At 46.1% G+C, this 15,213-nt stretch overlaps 1 protein-coding gene across 3 annotated transcripts; it reads left to right on the top strand.

Annotated features, from left to right (window-relative positions):
• Window positions 1-921: 921 nt before the first annotated feature.
• MPG (N-methylpurine DNA glycosylase) lies at window positions 922-14,294 on the top strand. 3 transcript variants are annotated; one of them, XM_040078855.2, is made up of 5 exons: window positions 922-985; window positions 4,928-5,076; window positions 5,665-5,890; window positions 8,890-9,094; window positions 13,774-14,294. In XM_040078855.2, exons 3-5 carry the CDS (start codon window positions 5,669-5,671, stop codon window positions 14,166-14,168), a joined length of 822 nt encoding a protein of 273 aa, XP_039934789.1. In that variant the 5' UTR covers window positions 922-985; window positions 4,928-5,076; window positions 5,665-5,668; the 3' UTR covers window positions 14,169-14,294. The 3 variants fall into 3 exon arrangements, with proteins under 3 accessions (XP_039934789.1, XP_039934790.1, XP_039934791.1); XM_040078856.2 differs by lacking the exon at window positions 922-985 and adding an exon at window positions 1,205-1,343; XM_040078857.2 differs by lacking the exon at window positions 922-985 and adding an exon at window positions 3,190-3,329.
• Window positions 14,295-15,213: the final 919 nt, after the last annotated feature.

The following is a 15,213-nucleotide window of genomic DNA, read 5'->3' as shown; positions in this document are numbered from 1 at the left end:
ACACAAATGGGAATAAATCCACTTGGATTCATCAGACTTTCCCTCATATCCCTTGCGCATACACTTGTTCATGAATCAACATCCCCAACTGCATGCCCCCAGAATGTTGTGAGGGAAAATCGTATTCTGACCCCTTTTTGTTCATATGCTCCATCTGGATAAAAGCTGAAGCCAAGAATTTTTTCTGCAGGCCAGATACTTGTCATTTGGGGAACTGAGGGAGTAATTAATGTAGCTCTCTATAAAGCCAGCTTGTGACCATGCATGTCCATTGAAGTATGTTTTCATGACCTCTTTGGAGTAGAATCACAAAATAATTTGGGGGAAAGGAACCTTAAAGATCACTCAGTTCCACCCCCTGAAATGGGCACAGAACATCTCTCATTATCCCAGATCCTGTCCAGCCTGGCATTGGACACTTCCAGGGATGGGGCAGGTACAGCTTCTCTGGGCACCCTGTGCCAGGGCCTCAGCACCCTCACAGGGAAGAATTCCTTCCCAATTCCTTCCCAACATCCCCTCTGTCAGTTTGAAGCATTCCCGTTGTCCTGTCACTCCAGGCCCTTATCCAAAGTCTCTCTCCAGCTCTCTTGAAGGCCTTTTAGCCACTGGAAGGGGTTCTATAAGGTCTCTGCGTGCCTTCTCTAACCCAGGCTGAACACCCCCGATTCTCTCAGCCTTTGTATTGACGAATTAACGATTAACATGAAAGACCGAGGAGTGGATGCTGAAAACCAGCGAGAGTTCAAACGCTGTTTTACAGAAGGTCTGTGCTCCAGAAAACAACACCCACGACGAGACACCACTGAGGAATAAGAATCTGTAAACCGGGACCGCCGCGAACCCCTCGCCACCGGCGGCTCTTCCCCTCACGGCCGCGCCCCTCCCACCGCCCGGGCCCGCCCCTCACGGCAGCCGCGGGGCTTCCGCGGGGCCGCGGCAGGGGCTGCGCGCGCCCCGCCCGCGGCGGGAACCGGCCCGGCAGGTGCGTGAGGGGGAGCCCGGGAACGGCCGGGAGCGACCGGGAGCGACCGGGAATGACCGGGAACGGCCGGGAATGGCCGGGGCGGGCGGAGGAGGGAGCTCAGATTCCTGGGGCTCGGCCACGGCGCTGGCGGCGCCCGAACGGGCCCGGCCGGCCTTGCCCAGCACTACCGGGCACGCCCCCGCTGGGGCCCTGGTTTCCGCTCCAAATCACCAGTGTCCTCAGCCAAAACGGAGCGTAATTCTGCTACGAAGGCTTTTTTGTTTTGGTTTGGTTTTCGTCATTGCTCGTTGTTACCGTCTTTGTTCTTTATAGAAGGATGAGTTAAGTTTCATCCCAAAAAAGCTCAGGATGCCCGGTAAGGAGTAGGAGCGAGGACTTGAGTTGCAAGGAAATGAGATCCCCAGCCCTTAGGTGAATAAAAGCGTCCCTTTTTGGCATGGTTTCGAGATATTAGGATTGCACGTGCTGTCAGAATCTGTCTTTGGAGAAATTTGCTCTGTGGTTATGTTAGCTCATGCCTGCACTCTTTTTTCAAGGTTGTGGTTTGTTTTTTTTTTTCCTGCTTCTCACACTGTTGTCCAGAAAACTATACATCATTAACTTAACTTCTGGTTACTAATAGGATAGACTAGACAGGAAAGGCAGAGAGACATCATTCATGCTGAGAACTCACTGAATGATCTGCCTTTAAATGTCTGTTTAAGAGGTTATGGAACAAAAATACAGGAATAACAGGCAGGAGTAAGTTGCCAAACTGGCAGAAGCAGGCAGGAATAAACTACCAAACCAGATGCAGCCCCCAAGGACAGTGTTGCTAGGGATGGTTTCAGCAGCAAATGTGTCACTAATTTTTAAAGAGGGTTCTAGGGGAAAACCAAGGACTGCAGACCTGGAAGTTTGACCACCAACAAGTGAATTAATAGAAAATGTAGCAAGGTAGGATTGACTGGACAGTTGCCTAAGTATCTAGGGGAGAAGATCAATGTGGCTTAAAAGTCATGCCTTAAAAATGCTGGAATTTTCTGCAGGTCTAAATAAGCGTGTTGAGGTCTGGTTCAGAGTCTGTACTCAAATTTCAGGAAGGTTTTAAACAAGCCATTTACCTGAGCAGCCCTGGACATAATAAGGGAGTTTCCCTGTCACAAATACACAGTTATTGCAAAGATAGGAAAGAGGATGTGAGTAAATGGGCAAATCTCCTGGTGGCTGGAGGTCACTGTTGGGATGCTGCAGGGAGGGTATGTAGATGACATGGAAAATCAGTGTTTCCAGCTGGCTTTGCCTTATTAAAGTGGTAAAGAAGAGGGCTGACGGTGGTGAAGTGCAGGTGTAAACTGATCATATGGGTGGGGAGCAGGGCAATGGCCCCACACAAAATGAGTGAGTTTTTGGAGCAGTAATAACTAACTCTGTAAAGTTTTCTTCCTTGGTAAAGTCTCTCTTTGGCTACTGTCACAGAGGTTCTGGGAAGACTGTGCCTGGGTCAGAAGTTTCCAGTCCAGAGCAATGGGAGATGTGTGGAGGAGCCCTGGATGTTTATTCTGTTCTCCAGGCTCCTGCTCTTGACCTGGGCTGGAGAGCAGGATGCAGGGAGAAGTATCCTTTGCTCTGACCCAGCACTGACCTAGCATGTGTTCCCACTTACAATCTGTACAGCTGGGAATTGCTGTGAGGAATTGTCTCTCCAGAATAGGCACTGTTTTCGTGTACTCTTCTTCAGTATTCTGTCAGAAAAGTTGATGTACCTGAGGAAGGTTTTGAAGGTATCTGGACCTGGAGGCCAAAAGTACATGTAAATTGCTGGTGGGATTTTTTTTTCTTTTTCCTTCTTTCATGAAAACTCGTTAAACACCTAAGGAAATGCCTGCAAATGCAGTCCTGTTAGAAGGATTAAAGAATCCCCTGTAGGCTCTCTTGTGCCTTGACTGCAGGGTGTATCTGCTGCTGAGCTGGGTTTTACACAGATTTGCAGTGTCTCTGCAATTCTGGCTTGCAGCCTCCTGAATCACTTGTCTGAGATTAGCCCAGCAGCCCTGAATGCTCCAGACACTTGTGCTGACGGATTCAGCTCTTGATCTTCTTTTTCTGACTTCCATGCTTTATTTTTTTTTTTGGTATGTGTTTCCCAGATGTGCGTAACAACTTGTAGTTAATTTGGTTACAACAGGATTAGTAAAAAGTGATTAAACCCACAGCTCGTTATTTGGGGCCCAGGAGTAGAATTTGTTTATTATATGAGCAAGAAGCTGTAGATAGAAATGAAGAGCTGCCAAATTTGTATGTAGACTTACAGAAGAGATTGAGCCTCCTGCTTCCCAGATACACAGGACTTGGATCCATGGTATGTGTTGCCTTCTACAGATTGATTTTTTTGAGGGGCTAGAAGAGATTTGTATTTAGAAGCAACACCCTATCCAGAAAGTGTAGATAGCTTTGAGGCATAGAGGTTTGTGTTTCAGATCTTGCTATGAACAAACAGGGGGCAGAATGTGGGGGTATTTTTCCAGGTTTCTAAGCTGGTGTTGCAGCCCCTCGCTCTGCACTCCTATTTCTATACATGACCCATTTCTCCTGGCAATTTCCTTCTGCTGTTTCTATTGAAGATGCTGAGATGTGTCAAGGATCAGCCCATAGCAGTGGAGTTACAAGTGCCCTGAGGCTGCTGCTATAACATGTCAATAAGAGCACTTGCAGCTTTTAGGATTGATTTAATTGGAAGTGCAGTAGGTGCCAGGCAGCTCAGATCCTGTTTCTGATGTCGCATTCCATAAGAGCACAAATTACCAAATGAGTTAATGCTCCACTCGAGTCAGTCATGTTTGCAGCATGTCTTTATGTGTGGCTGATGAGCTGGAAGTTCCAGTTATTACTGTCAGAGAGGTCTGGAGGTATTGTCTTCAGTGGGAAGTACTGCCTTGACTGAGTGTTTCAGAGGGTCAGCCTGAAATGGTGACGTGTTCCTCCTCAGGCCCTTCCTTCCTGCAGCACTTTCTCCTAGACAGGACTCATTTCCCCAGGCCACCAGACAGTTTTGTCTGAGGCAGGCTGGTGAGTTCTGACAAATTTTTTAAGAATTCCCACCAGCTAAAAGCCACATTTCAGAGCAGAGTACCTGGCATGGAGCTGGTGGTTCTATGGCAAGACTCTGATACCATGGAATTATTGCAATAATTATGTGTTCAGAAAAAAATGAAACCATCCTACCTCTCTGCCAATCATGCCAATGTGATTGGATTTTTTTTCCTGCCTATTTTTATATGTTTGTGTCTGGATTCTTCTGAAGTGAAACATGAAACTGTTGGGGAATTGGCACTGGTGATTCAGATTGTAGCAATGCTGAATTTGTTTCACTGTAGTGAAAAGAAACTGCTGCTGGTGGAACTTCATTGTGAGAATCATCAGACCAAGATAAAGATTGGTTTTGATGTTGAAATTTTTTGTAGTAGTTTTTAAATGCTGAGGATCTGGTGAAAAATGAGTGGCAACAGCTAATTACTTATGTATATACTTGCCTGCAGGTTCAGCTGTGTGCAGGATTCTTTCTCCATTTCTAAATCTGTATGACGTTGGACCCTTACATCTATATGTGGTTCAGTTTAGAACTGGTGTCTTTGCATTCCCGTGTAAATGTCCTTTTTTTTGAAGCTGACACTTTCCAAATTTAGTGCAAATGGGGGCATTTTTAAAGTTGTGTTTCAGCTTTCTGTGTATTCAGTATAGGAAAAGTGAATTCCTGTGAATAACAAAGGCTAAAGAGCATCTCCAGCACTGCCCATCTCGGAGATGGGCTTTTTCTGGACCAACAGAAAGCTGCAGATTATTCTGGAGTTTGATCTAACGGTGCACTCTTGGTATCACAGCTCCATCGGATCTCCAGAATCTCTTGGCCTGTTTCAAAGCACTTTATCCAGTGAATAAATGGTTGTACCTATTCAACAGGTATAAGGACTGCAGCACTGAGAACGGAACACCCGTGAGCTTTTTGGAGCTCACATCGGAAAGTGGTGATGAACCAGAAGAACAGCTGCACGTGATGTAGTTGCCTGAGGTCCCTGCTGTTGGCTGGAACAGTAGGTTGAATCTTTCTGGTGAGTTGAATCATTTTTGGGAGATTCTAACACAAACACTTCCACAGCACGATGAATGAGTTTGTGACTGTGAATAGAGCATCTCTAAATTTCCTGTGGAGGTTTAGATTCTGATCCAGTTACATTACCTTTGAAAATGATTGATACACAACTTCTGTGGGCTTTCTGAGGCAGCACAATTTTTGAAGTGTTTTCTGTTTTTTCTGTCTGCTGAAAAGATTATGTTAGCTTTAGGTAAAATGTCCATACTACTGGTTCATCTTTGCTTTCACTTTCTGAATTTTCTAACCTAATGAGGAAACTTATTTTCATTGCTTAGTGGAGCACAGTTGCTTTTATCTGCAGTCTTTAAAAGATGAATACTCAAACTGCTGTTTTCTGTTTGCTCATCATATAAACCCAATATTTGCCCAGCCTGGTGCCAACACAGCTAAATCTGTCACCTGCTGCAGTTTGCATAGGTTGTCCGTGTAGTCATAGCTTTCAGGTTCATTGTTGTGGAGAGACGCGTAAAAACAGAAGTCTGTGGAAATTAATTGCTTTTAAATAATCTTTATAATCCCAATTATACTTACATCCATTTTCTAGAACTATGCCAAGAAAAAGAAAGCTGTTGACTCAATTAAGTGCTCTTCAAAACAGCACCAGCTTCCCTCAGATCGATGCCGTGGAGCAGCTGAACACTACACCTGGAGCAGATCCTTCTCCAAAGAGCAGCAAATATTTTGTGATAGAGAAAAAAAATTCTTCTCAGCTACAAGAAGATTTTTTCAACCAGCCCTGTGTTAGTCTGGCCAAGTCCTTTCTGGGACAGGTAAGATACGAGCACTGAAATTCTTGTACTGGAGCATGTGCTGGCTAATAACAGTGTAAAAGGATGAAATTCTTTTTTTGCCATTTGACTCCAGCCTTGGCTATTTTAGGAATACAGTTCTCATTCCTTCTCTTGCTAAGTGCAGTGGAATTTAAAGACCAGTAGCTGAATCTATTCTAGATGAAGTCAGAGGAGTAATTTTTCAGGTTTAGTCTGTCACATTTTTAATTGGGGTTTTTTTGGTGGAGTTTTCCTCCCTTTTTTTCTCTTTACTAAAATGTGCTTAGCTGTTTGTGGTTTGAAGGCTGTTTCAGGCCCATCATTTTCCTTTCAGCAATTGCTTTACTTGTTTTTGTTTCTTGCTTGGCCCAGTGGAAAGCAATGCTCTGCAGTCAGCAGCATCTTCTTTCCCTCCATTTTACTGTCTTGTGCTAAGGATTGCACAGTCCCACAGTTAAGCTCTCTTCACTCCAAATATTGCTATTCCTATCTTTTGTTTCTGAGTTTCCAAGTTCATCCAAAGACTTCTCCCTTAGCCCATTGCACAAACTTTGGGGAACGTTTGGACCTTGATGAAAGCCTTTGGAAGTCAGAGTGGTGAAGATTCACTCTTCTGCTTAGTGAGTCCTTCAGAAAACTCTCTGGCTGTTTCCAGGGGAGGGAGTTCCCTCAGCATGTTCCCTATAAAAAGTCTGGGACCTTCTAAACTCAACTGTAAAATGTGTGTTCAGTTTCACTGCTCTGGCCTTATCTCCTCTGAGTCTTTTTTATACCTTTATTGTCTGCAGGGTGAGCAGTCTGGGTTCTCATGGCTTTAGATAACTTCAGGAATTTGTTCCACAAACTGTTGGTTTTGGCCTGTTTATCTGCATCCAGCCTTTTTTTTATTTTCTAAGGATATCTTGCTTGTAAGTGACGCCTTTGCTCTGCTTTTTAGCCCTGCTGGGTTTCTTTCTGGTCTGCCTTCACCTCTTTGTGATACTCCACATGTGTTGCTATCTTTGCAGACATCCTGCTAGAGGCTTTCAGGCCTTAACCTTTGGCTGCCTCCAAAGTTCTTCCCAACAAGCTCCCTCACTTTACGTAGTTTCCTCTTTTCGCTGGTAGGCAGGACTCTGCGAGATTATTTTTGGACTTTCATGCTTGTGAAAAGACACTGAACTTTATCTTTCACAGTCATGATACTAAGTTGTTTTTCAGGAATAAGTCTTTGGAAAAGACTTTGTGGTTTTGCTCCAGATCTGAGAACTGAATTTTTTCTCATGAGGTTCCCAGTTCCTCGCTCTGCACAACATTTGATGGTGTCTAAGAAAACACTGCACATGTCCTGGTCTATCTGAGGATGCCTGAAGTCTGCCATTGCTGATACATTTTTGACTTAATGGCTCCATCACCCTTCTGCATTCAGTTACTCCGGGCAGATGATTTTTGAGTCCTAATTCTGTATTTTTCCTATTTAGGCCTAATATTACAAACCACATGATTTCTATCTTAACTTTACATTTTCTTTTAAGCATAACCCCCAGTCTCCCATGACTCAGCCTGTTGTCTCATAAAGGTAATTTAGTGTTTCCTTCATTACCTTCATTCTACCAAATTTTGGATGCATCTGGTATTTTAATCTTGCTTACCTTCATGATACCTGAGTTCTTGGAAACAAAAAAGAAACATGCCGTAAACGGCCTTTCAGAGGGAACTGCCGTAACATCAGGATACATCCTCAATGAGAAAAAGAACCTTTATGAAATGGCTTACTGTGAGGTGTTGGGAATTATCACCACTTTTAAACTTTTTTATTCAACAAAGAATATTTGGTGTCTGAAGACAGGGAAATGCCTGGATCCTTTTTAACCCGTAACCTAACCATTGTATGTCATCATACTGAGGGAGAAATGTGGCCACATGAGTCTGTTTTTGGGGTGTTCCCAGGCACTTGCTGAACACCAGTGCTTTTTTTTTCATAAAAAGTAATAAACAGATTATTTTCAACAAGGGAGGTAGGGAAGCTGTGGTGTACTGGAGCTGCAGCTTTGGAAACCAACTCCTGGGGCATCCATTATGGATCAAATCAATATCTGCATTAGCAATCCAGCACAAACATCTGTTAGGAATTAAGCTTTGTTTTCTGAGGGTCATTTTTGAATGGCTGCATAATTAAAGTGTTATAATTAAACTGATAGCCGGTTCCCAGACAAGACCCTGCTGCAGTATTTCATACACATTAAGCAAAGCACGAAGTTTAGGAATCAGGTCAAACCACAAATTCCTTTGTACAAAGTTTAGTGGTTGTTTTATTTTTAAAGAGAATCTTTTGACTGTCATGTTTTGTTTCCCCTGCATCTGCTTTGTTTTATTTAAGGAGGTACCAGCAGCAAGAACACACTGTAATAACAAAGATCTGTTGTTGCCTGCCTGAAGCCAGTTCCCAGCTCTCCCACACTGCCCTTCTCTGTGGTGCAGAAAATACTGAAATAGCATTGATGCTCTCTCTAGAGCTGATTATCTCTGTGATTTGGGACTGGGACTTGTTTGAAATATCTCTAGGGAGAGAAACTGTCTAATCATAGCAGTTATTTAATTGTGCCACTGTCATATTTCTTCTGATCTCAAGATTATATATTCATGATGCTTCAAGGTTGATATCAGTGGTGGTTTTTGCCTTAAGTCTGATGGATTGGAGTGGAGAATACAGAAAATAATCACAAAAGCAACTGCATGGGCTTTAGTATATGTAGGATGATAAATTGATTATTTTTAGTACTGCTTCATCTAGACACTCCAGGCATTTTGTGAGGTGAGTGACAGGTGGGAACTCCTTGTACTGGGCTGTGGCCTGAGCAGTGGAAGCTGAAAAAGTTAGTGTTAGCTTACAGACTGCTGACTGGAGAGGATTTAGTACCATCAGGTCCTTTCTTTCCAACTTCTCTGTTCCCACAGCTCTTGCTGTGGTTATTTTGTACTGAGGGCTGGTAACTGATGCACTCTGACCTCTCTTTCAGATTTTAGTTCGCAAACTTCCTGATGGCAGAGAGCTCTGGGGCAGGATTGTTGAAACAGAAGCTTATCTGGGTGGGGAAGATGAAGCTTCCCACTCGAAAGGTGGGAAGCAAACACAACGGAACGCAGCAATGTTCATGAAACCAGGAACTCTGTACGTGTATCAGATCTACGGGATTTATTTCTGCATGAATGTTTCCAGCCAAGGTAAGTTGAGGCTGAAAGAGGTGGAATGCCTGCAGGACGGGGCTGACAGAGACAGCTGTGAGAGCTGTTCAGGCACACAAAGATTGAGAAGTGAGGGAGAATCTCGATAGGATGGAGCTTTCAGTTTTGATGACCTGGGCTGCTGCCTCAGTCATGTGATGCAGTGACCCTTGTTCCTCAAAAGTGGTGATGTAGAGAAAAATTGGGAGTCATTAATGACAGCCTAAATCTTTGTGTCTGTTGCCATGGCAGGAAACTCCTCTGTCTCCTACCTTTGTCTTCAGAGGCTGAATGAAATGTTGGGGAAAACAAAAAGTCTGAGATGTCCTAAGCTTAAGCAAGGAGTCAGTAGGAGCATTTGAGCTCTCTAGCTGTATCTAAAAGCCAGTAAAACCCACGCAAATCAAAATACCCAGATTGTTACAAAATCTTCAATCTTCTTTTATTATTCTCAAGAAAAAACAATCAAGCTCTAAATAAATTATTCTGGAATTTACTGAAACTGTCCTTCCATATTTAAAGATTTAACAAGCAAGTGTTACTGAAAACTTCCTTTTTTCCCTTTCCTGTAAGAATGACAGTATTTGCCTTGCAGTGAAGCTGTTGTTTAATTAGACACCTTGAAATGGCAGCAAGTGTTTCCCAGGTAACTACTCACTGTTAGGAAAAAATCTCAAGCCCAATTTACGTTCTTTTTCACTATTTCAGTGGTAAAGGTTAAAAAGCTTGTGTATTCCTAAGTGGAAAGCAAATGTTACTGTGGCCATTAATGCTCAGGTTTTGGCCCTTGGACAGAAGCCAAGCACAAAAACAGTGCCAGGTTACAGTGGCGGAAGAGCCTAACTTTCAGATGGGGGTCTGGAGTCTGGGGTGTGAGCACACGTGAACTTCATTATATTGGCTCTGCCAAAGCTGTTCAGATAATGAAAGCACATGGTCCATTTGTCAGGATGGGATTCTTGGTGTTTGAAATATTAAGAATAATACAACTTATTAAAAAAAGAAAAATATGTTTAGCCTTTGAATTTGAGAAAGATTTCTTTGAAATACACACTTTGGGAAATTTTTCCTTATATACTTGTGTTTAGTCTTGTAGCAAAGCAGTTACAGGGCTCCCTGTGGTGATGGAATTCACTGGATTTTTTGTTACAAACACCCTCCCCATCACCCTGTCACACGTGAGTGACACCAGGCAGAGCTGTCACTGCCAGCTTTGTCAGAGCACTGCAGTCAATACCATGGCTGTGCACGTTGTGCATCGCTGGTGCAGCTCCAGAACAGGAGCTGCTCCTTCTGTGTATTTGCCCACATGCAGGAGTGTTGAAGGAAAGAATTTGGGAGGAATCACACCCCAGTTCGAGGGAGAAGTTGTTTGATTGTGCTGTTGTTTAGTCTGAGAGAAGGATTGAGGGAGTCATCTTCGTGGTGGCACATGGGTAGAAGGCAAAAACACTTCATTCTCTGGATATGGGATAGATCTTGGAAACTTTATTTTGACTCTGACTGTGAAAAAACACAAAAAAATCCTGGCAAAAAAAAAAACCCACCAAAACCATCTCTTGTGGCATAGCTTGGTTCTTCTTCATAGCACAGACCACACTCTGAAGGCAAGCAGCTCCAAGAGACAAGTGCATCCTCTGAAGCAGTGGAGCTCTGACCCTTTAGGCATCGCTTGTTTTGATACACAACCTCACAGCCTCTGACTGCAGGTGGAATAAACATTCTCTGTGTGTTGGTTTATGCTGGGGTTCAGGCTCCAGTATCACTTAGGGATGGGCAGAGTGTGTCACCCACAGTCCTGTGTTCATAAAGCCATAATGAGATGAAGGGGGGGCTCCAGTGTTTGTCAGTGAGGAAGGGGAAGTCTTTGTGCACATCGCTGAGATAAAGCTACGTCCTGGGGAATTTTACTGTGAGAAGTCTTCCCATCACTGAGTGAAATACTGCAACTGCCTGAAGCCATGGCATCACTACATTTGGAGAAATCTCGGGTGGTAGAGAAGAGCTTATAGAAAAAATACAGCCAAAGTCCTTTAGTGTGCATGAATCCTACAGTACATCCTGAGCAGCACAATAATCTCAGTACTAAGGGCTTTCCCTAGACAGATGTGGGGTTCCCTCACCTTAGGAAGAGGATAAATGCCAGTCATGCTTCTCTTTGACTTAGCTGTGATCTGTTTCTCTGGAATTTGCCTAGATCTTTATTTTGCTGCCAGGTCTGAAAGAATAGCTTGTAAAATTGAGAGCCTGGTGATGCTCAGCCCAGGGTCACACTGCAGGGACTTCTCCCTAACTTTCAGCTCCTAGACTAGGATTTTGAAGGAAGTATTGGGGAGCACTGAGTCAGGTGGATGAATGGAGAAGAAAATTCTCTCCAGTGGCCAAGAGCTGTTCCCAAGCTTGGGAGCTGGAGCTGTTTGTGGGAAGGAGCAGGAAGCTGTGCTGTGGGGGTGTGGGACTCCAGGGCCACGTTTCGATTCCTGGCTGCTCAGGGAGAGAATTGGCCTCTGCAGTGTTGGTAGATGCCAGCTTTTAGCCCTGAATGCTGCTCATTATATGAAGTGACTCTTAGCAGGGGAGATAAATACTCAGCATCCCCAGCTGGCCCTGCTGCTGCTGGTGTGTGCACATTGGGCAGATGCTGAACCCAGGTGACCCTTGAGAGTGAACTGCTGCAAGCTGGGAGGGGGAAGAAGCCAGGCTGAAGTGCTCTGGAGTTGAGTCAAAAGGGTTCAGCTATTCTTCGGGAATTAGAATTAAATTTCTAATGTGGAAGTTTGCTCAGGAGGACTTAGAGGTGTGAAGGGAAGAAGGCAGTAGCTCATCATGGCATCCCTGCACTCTTGTCCTGCTTGCTGTCTCCACCCTCCACGTCTTTCCAAGGCTGCTTTCTGGGCAGAGTGGGGTGTGTCTTGCACACAGCTAGAAAGAACCTGGAAACTTTCAGCTGGACATGCAGAAAGAGCAGCCAGAGACAGAAATGCCCAGTTCCCCCTGGCTGGGCTCCGTGCTGCTCAGGGAACACCTGCAGTTTTCCAAGTGCTCATCTCTCTTCATGAGAACTCCCAAGGAACTCAGTTCCATTCAAGTGTGACCACAGTTTCCACTTGCATTTCAGATGGATGAAAGCATGTAGTGTAATTAGTGATTGCTCAGAATCCCACAGTTGTTCCTGGCTAGGGAGGCAGCAACATGATGAGAAGGATGTTTCTTTGTGCATCGACAAAAAGCAGAATTAGGACATGGAACATGTTCTTAAAAATCTAAAATGACCTTTGAGCTCTAAATCCCTGTTAGGCCAGGGAAGTGGCTTTGGCTGCCAGATTAGTATCAATCCCCCTCCTTGGAGAAGGGAGTGCCTGGGAACAGATTGCTGACAGCTGTTGGAATTCAGGCTGTTGACTTCACCGAGCTGTAGTGGGGGCAGCAGGGGCTCCGAGATGGTTCAGGGCAGCAGGCACACCTCAGAGCCAGGAGCCAGGACCTCACTGGGAGCCCAGAGGGGTAATTTAGTGTGGGATTTGTACAAAGCATGAGAAGGATTCTATTTTGGGAAATCACAAGTCCTTAGGGACCTGCCAGTGCCTACAAAAAAAGCCTTTGCTGGGCATGAGCGTGGCTCCAGCTGTTTGAGGCTGGAGAGGGAAAGGGGATTCTTGGGGAGCAGCACGGTGCAGATGCTGGCAGGAGGAAAGCCGTGGGTGGCCAGCACAAGGGGACCTGTGTGGGGCTGCACACAGGACCTGTGCCAGTGCTCTCCTCTCCCACTCAGGGGCAGGAGAAGACCTCTCTGCTGGCCACTGGAAAATACCTGGGAAGCGTTTCTTTGTCAGACAGGGAATGTCTGCTCTGAGCTGTGTCTTTGCTTTACTGTCACCTGGCTGCAACAGCTGGGAGGGCAGGAGACCTAAGGCTTCTGAGGGTGGCAGATCACATTTAAGAATGTTCTGGTTTTTGTCATAGAAAGATCCTCTCTGCTAAGCTGCTCCCCGGGCTGTGCATCCCACAGCCAGACTGTGCAGCCCTGTCCTGCTCCAGCTCCCTGCCTTGGGAGAGCTTCCCTGCCCCATGTGTCCAATCACACTCTATTGGAGCTGTGCAGTGACCCAAGGCCTGTTTCACCTCCAAAGGGAGTTTGGATTGGTACCAGCCTAGGCTCCCTCAGCAGTGTCTGCTCCCAGTGCCTGCAGCTCCTTCCCAGGTTTCTCTTTGTCCAGCCTCACTCTGCAAGCTGCCTCTTTCTGCTGGCAGCATCCACTCTCATTCCTCCTCGCCTTTGTTAGCTGGAGCTCTTGTAATCAGAGTTTATTAGAAATCCACTGGGTTTGGGAGCAGCTTTGGATACCTCTGCCAAAACTGAACCAGATGTCTATTTATTCCTGAACATTGTGCTGACATAAGAAAAAGCTCTTGCCCTCTGGCAAGCCTTGGAGCAGCAGCCAGACTTAGCAAGAAGAGCAAGTCAGCACTGCAGAATGAAGGGCACAGAGCTCCAGGACACTGGAGATTTGGAGGAGGGAAGGGAGTGCCCTTGGAGCAAAGGACAGGCCCCGTGGTCGGGTGCAGCAGGCCATTCCTCCTCCATCGGGCTGAGCCACAGGCTCAGAGCTGAAGTGCTGCTAGCAGTGGGCTGAAAGGTGAGGCATTCCCAAATAACAGCCAGCTCTTGTTCTGCACAGGAGAGGGGGCTGCGGTGCTGCTGCGTTCCTTGGAACCTCTGCAGGGCTTGGATGCCATGAGGGAGCTGCGCAGGGCCTCCAGGAAAGCACCCGCCAGGCTGCTCAAGGACTGGCAGCTCTGCAATGGGCCCTCCAAGCTCTGCCAGGCGTTTGGCATCGACAAGGCTTTTGACCAAAGGGACCTGAGTCAGGATGATGCCATCTGGATGGTGCCTGGGCAGGACCCGCCGGGGGAGCAGGACGTGGTGACCACCACCAGGATTGGCATTGGCAACACGGGAGAGTGGGCACAGAAACCGCTCAGGTTTTATTTACGAGGAAACAGATTTGTGAGTGTTGTAGACAAGAAAGTGGAGAGAGAGATGGCAGCAAGGGGACACTCCCCTGGCAGCTGACAAGTCTTGCAAGTGTCCCAGGGACCAGGACTTGAGCTGTGCTCTGTACAATGGCCGCGAGCTGCATCATGGCAGATAGGGGGCATTGGGGGGTTTTTAACAATAAATTTACTTGGTCAAAACAAATGGGGCAAGGTGGAGCTTTATTTACAGGAGACTGGCATGGACCTCCCAGCCAGAATGAGGCTGGTTTTGGACACTGAAAGCCACTTTCTCCATTGCCAAGGATCCAGGCTCAGTTAGGGTGGGTGAGAGAAGAGTCACAGCTGTGGGCTGCTCCCATCACTTCAGCCCCAGCTGAGGCCAATGCTTGGTTGCTGCAGGGAAACAGTCAAAAAATTGGGTGACAGCAGAGCAGACAGAGGATGGGAGCTGGGAGAGAAGGATGTAAAGAGAGGATCTTACTGTTGTCTGCAACTGCCTCAGGGGAGGGGATAGAGAAGACGGAGCCAGGCTGCTGTCAGACAGGATGAGAGGCAATGAGCCCCCAGCTGGAAAACAGGAAGTTCTCATTAGCTCTATGGAAAAAAATTTTCCCCATGAGGGTGGTCAAACACTGGAACAGGGCCCCAGAGAAGCTGTGGGCCATCCACACCTCCACAGACAGGGTTCTGAGTGACCTGAGCCAACACCTTTCCTTGGAGTAGAGACCACTTCCAGCCTCTACTGATCTCTAATGTCCAGCTTGGAGAACAAGAATGGGTTTTGTTCATCTTCCCAGCTGATTTTGAAGCCAGTTCAGAACTTAGCACTGTGTGAACCCCCACACAGAGAAAGCACTGGTGCAGCAGCCTGACTTGAGGTACAGAGAGGAAAAACCTCCAGGATGCAGGGCAGGACCTGCACCCACTGCAGTCACACTGGGTGGGTGACAGGGACACACCCCGCCACCTCCACCCCCCCTTTAAGGTTCACATACAATAAAAAAACTCAAGATTTTAAACACTCTTGTCCCCATCCCATGAAAGAATTGGGTTTAGCCCCTTCTGGGCAGCCTTTTTTCTGATTGCAGTAGCTCACCTTGATGCTCAGGTGCTGGAGCTGG

Source organism: Hirundo rustica, chromosome 15, assembly GCF_015227805.2.
Source record: "Hirundo rustica isolate bHirRus1 chromosome 15, bHirRus1.pri.v3, whole genome shotgun sequence".
In the NCBI taxonomy this organism is placed as follows: domain Eukaryota; kingdom Metazoa; phylum Chordata; class Aves; order Passeriformes; family Hirundinidae; genus Hirundo; species Hirundo rustica.
Note: the sequence above shows the minus strand (reverse complement) of the source record. Positions and strands in the feature narration are given on the sequence as shown.

Coding starts and splice junctions, on each gene's coding strand:
- MPG (XM_040078855.2), top strand. CDS start 5,669: ATGCCAAGAAAAAGAAAGCTGTTGACTCAATTAAGTGCTCTTCAAAAC. Junction 5,891..8,889: donor CCAAGTCCTTTCTGGGACAG/GTAAGATACGAG, acceptor CCTCTCTTTCAG/ATTTTAGTTCGCAAACTTCC. Junction 9,095..13,773: donor CATGAATGTTTCCAGCCAAG/GTAAGTTGAGGC, acceptor TGTTCTGCACAG/GAGAGGGGGCTGCGGTGCTG.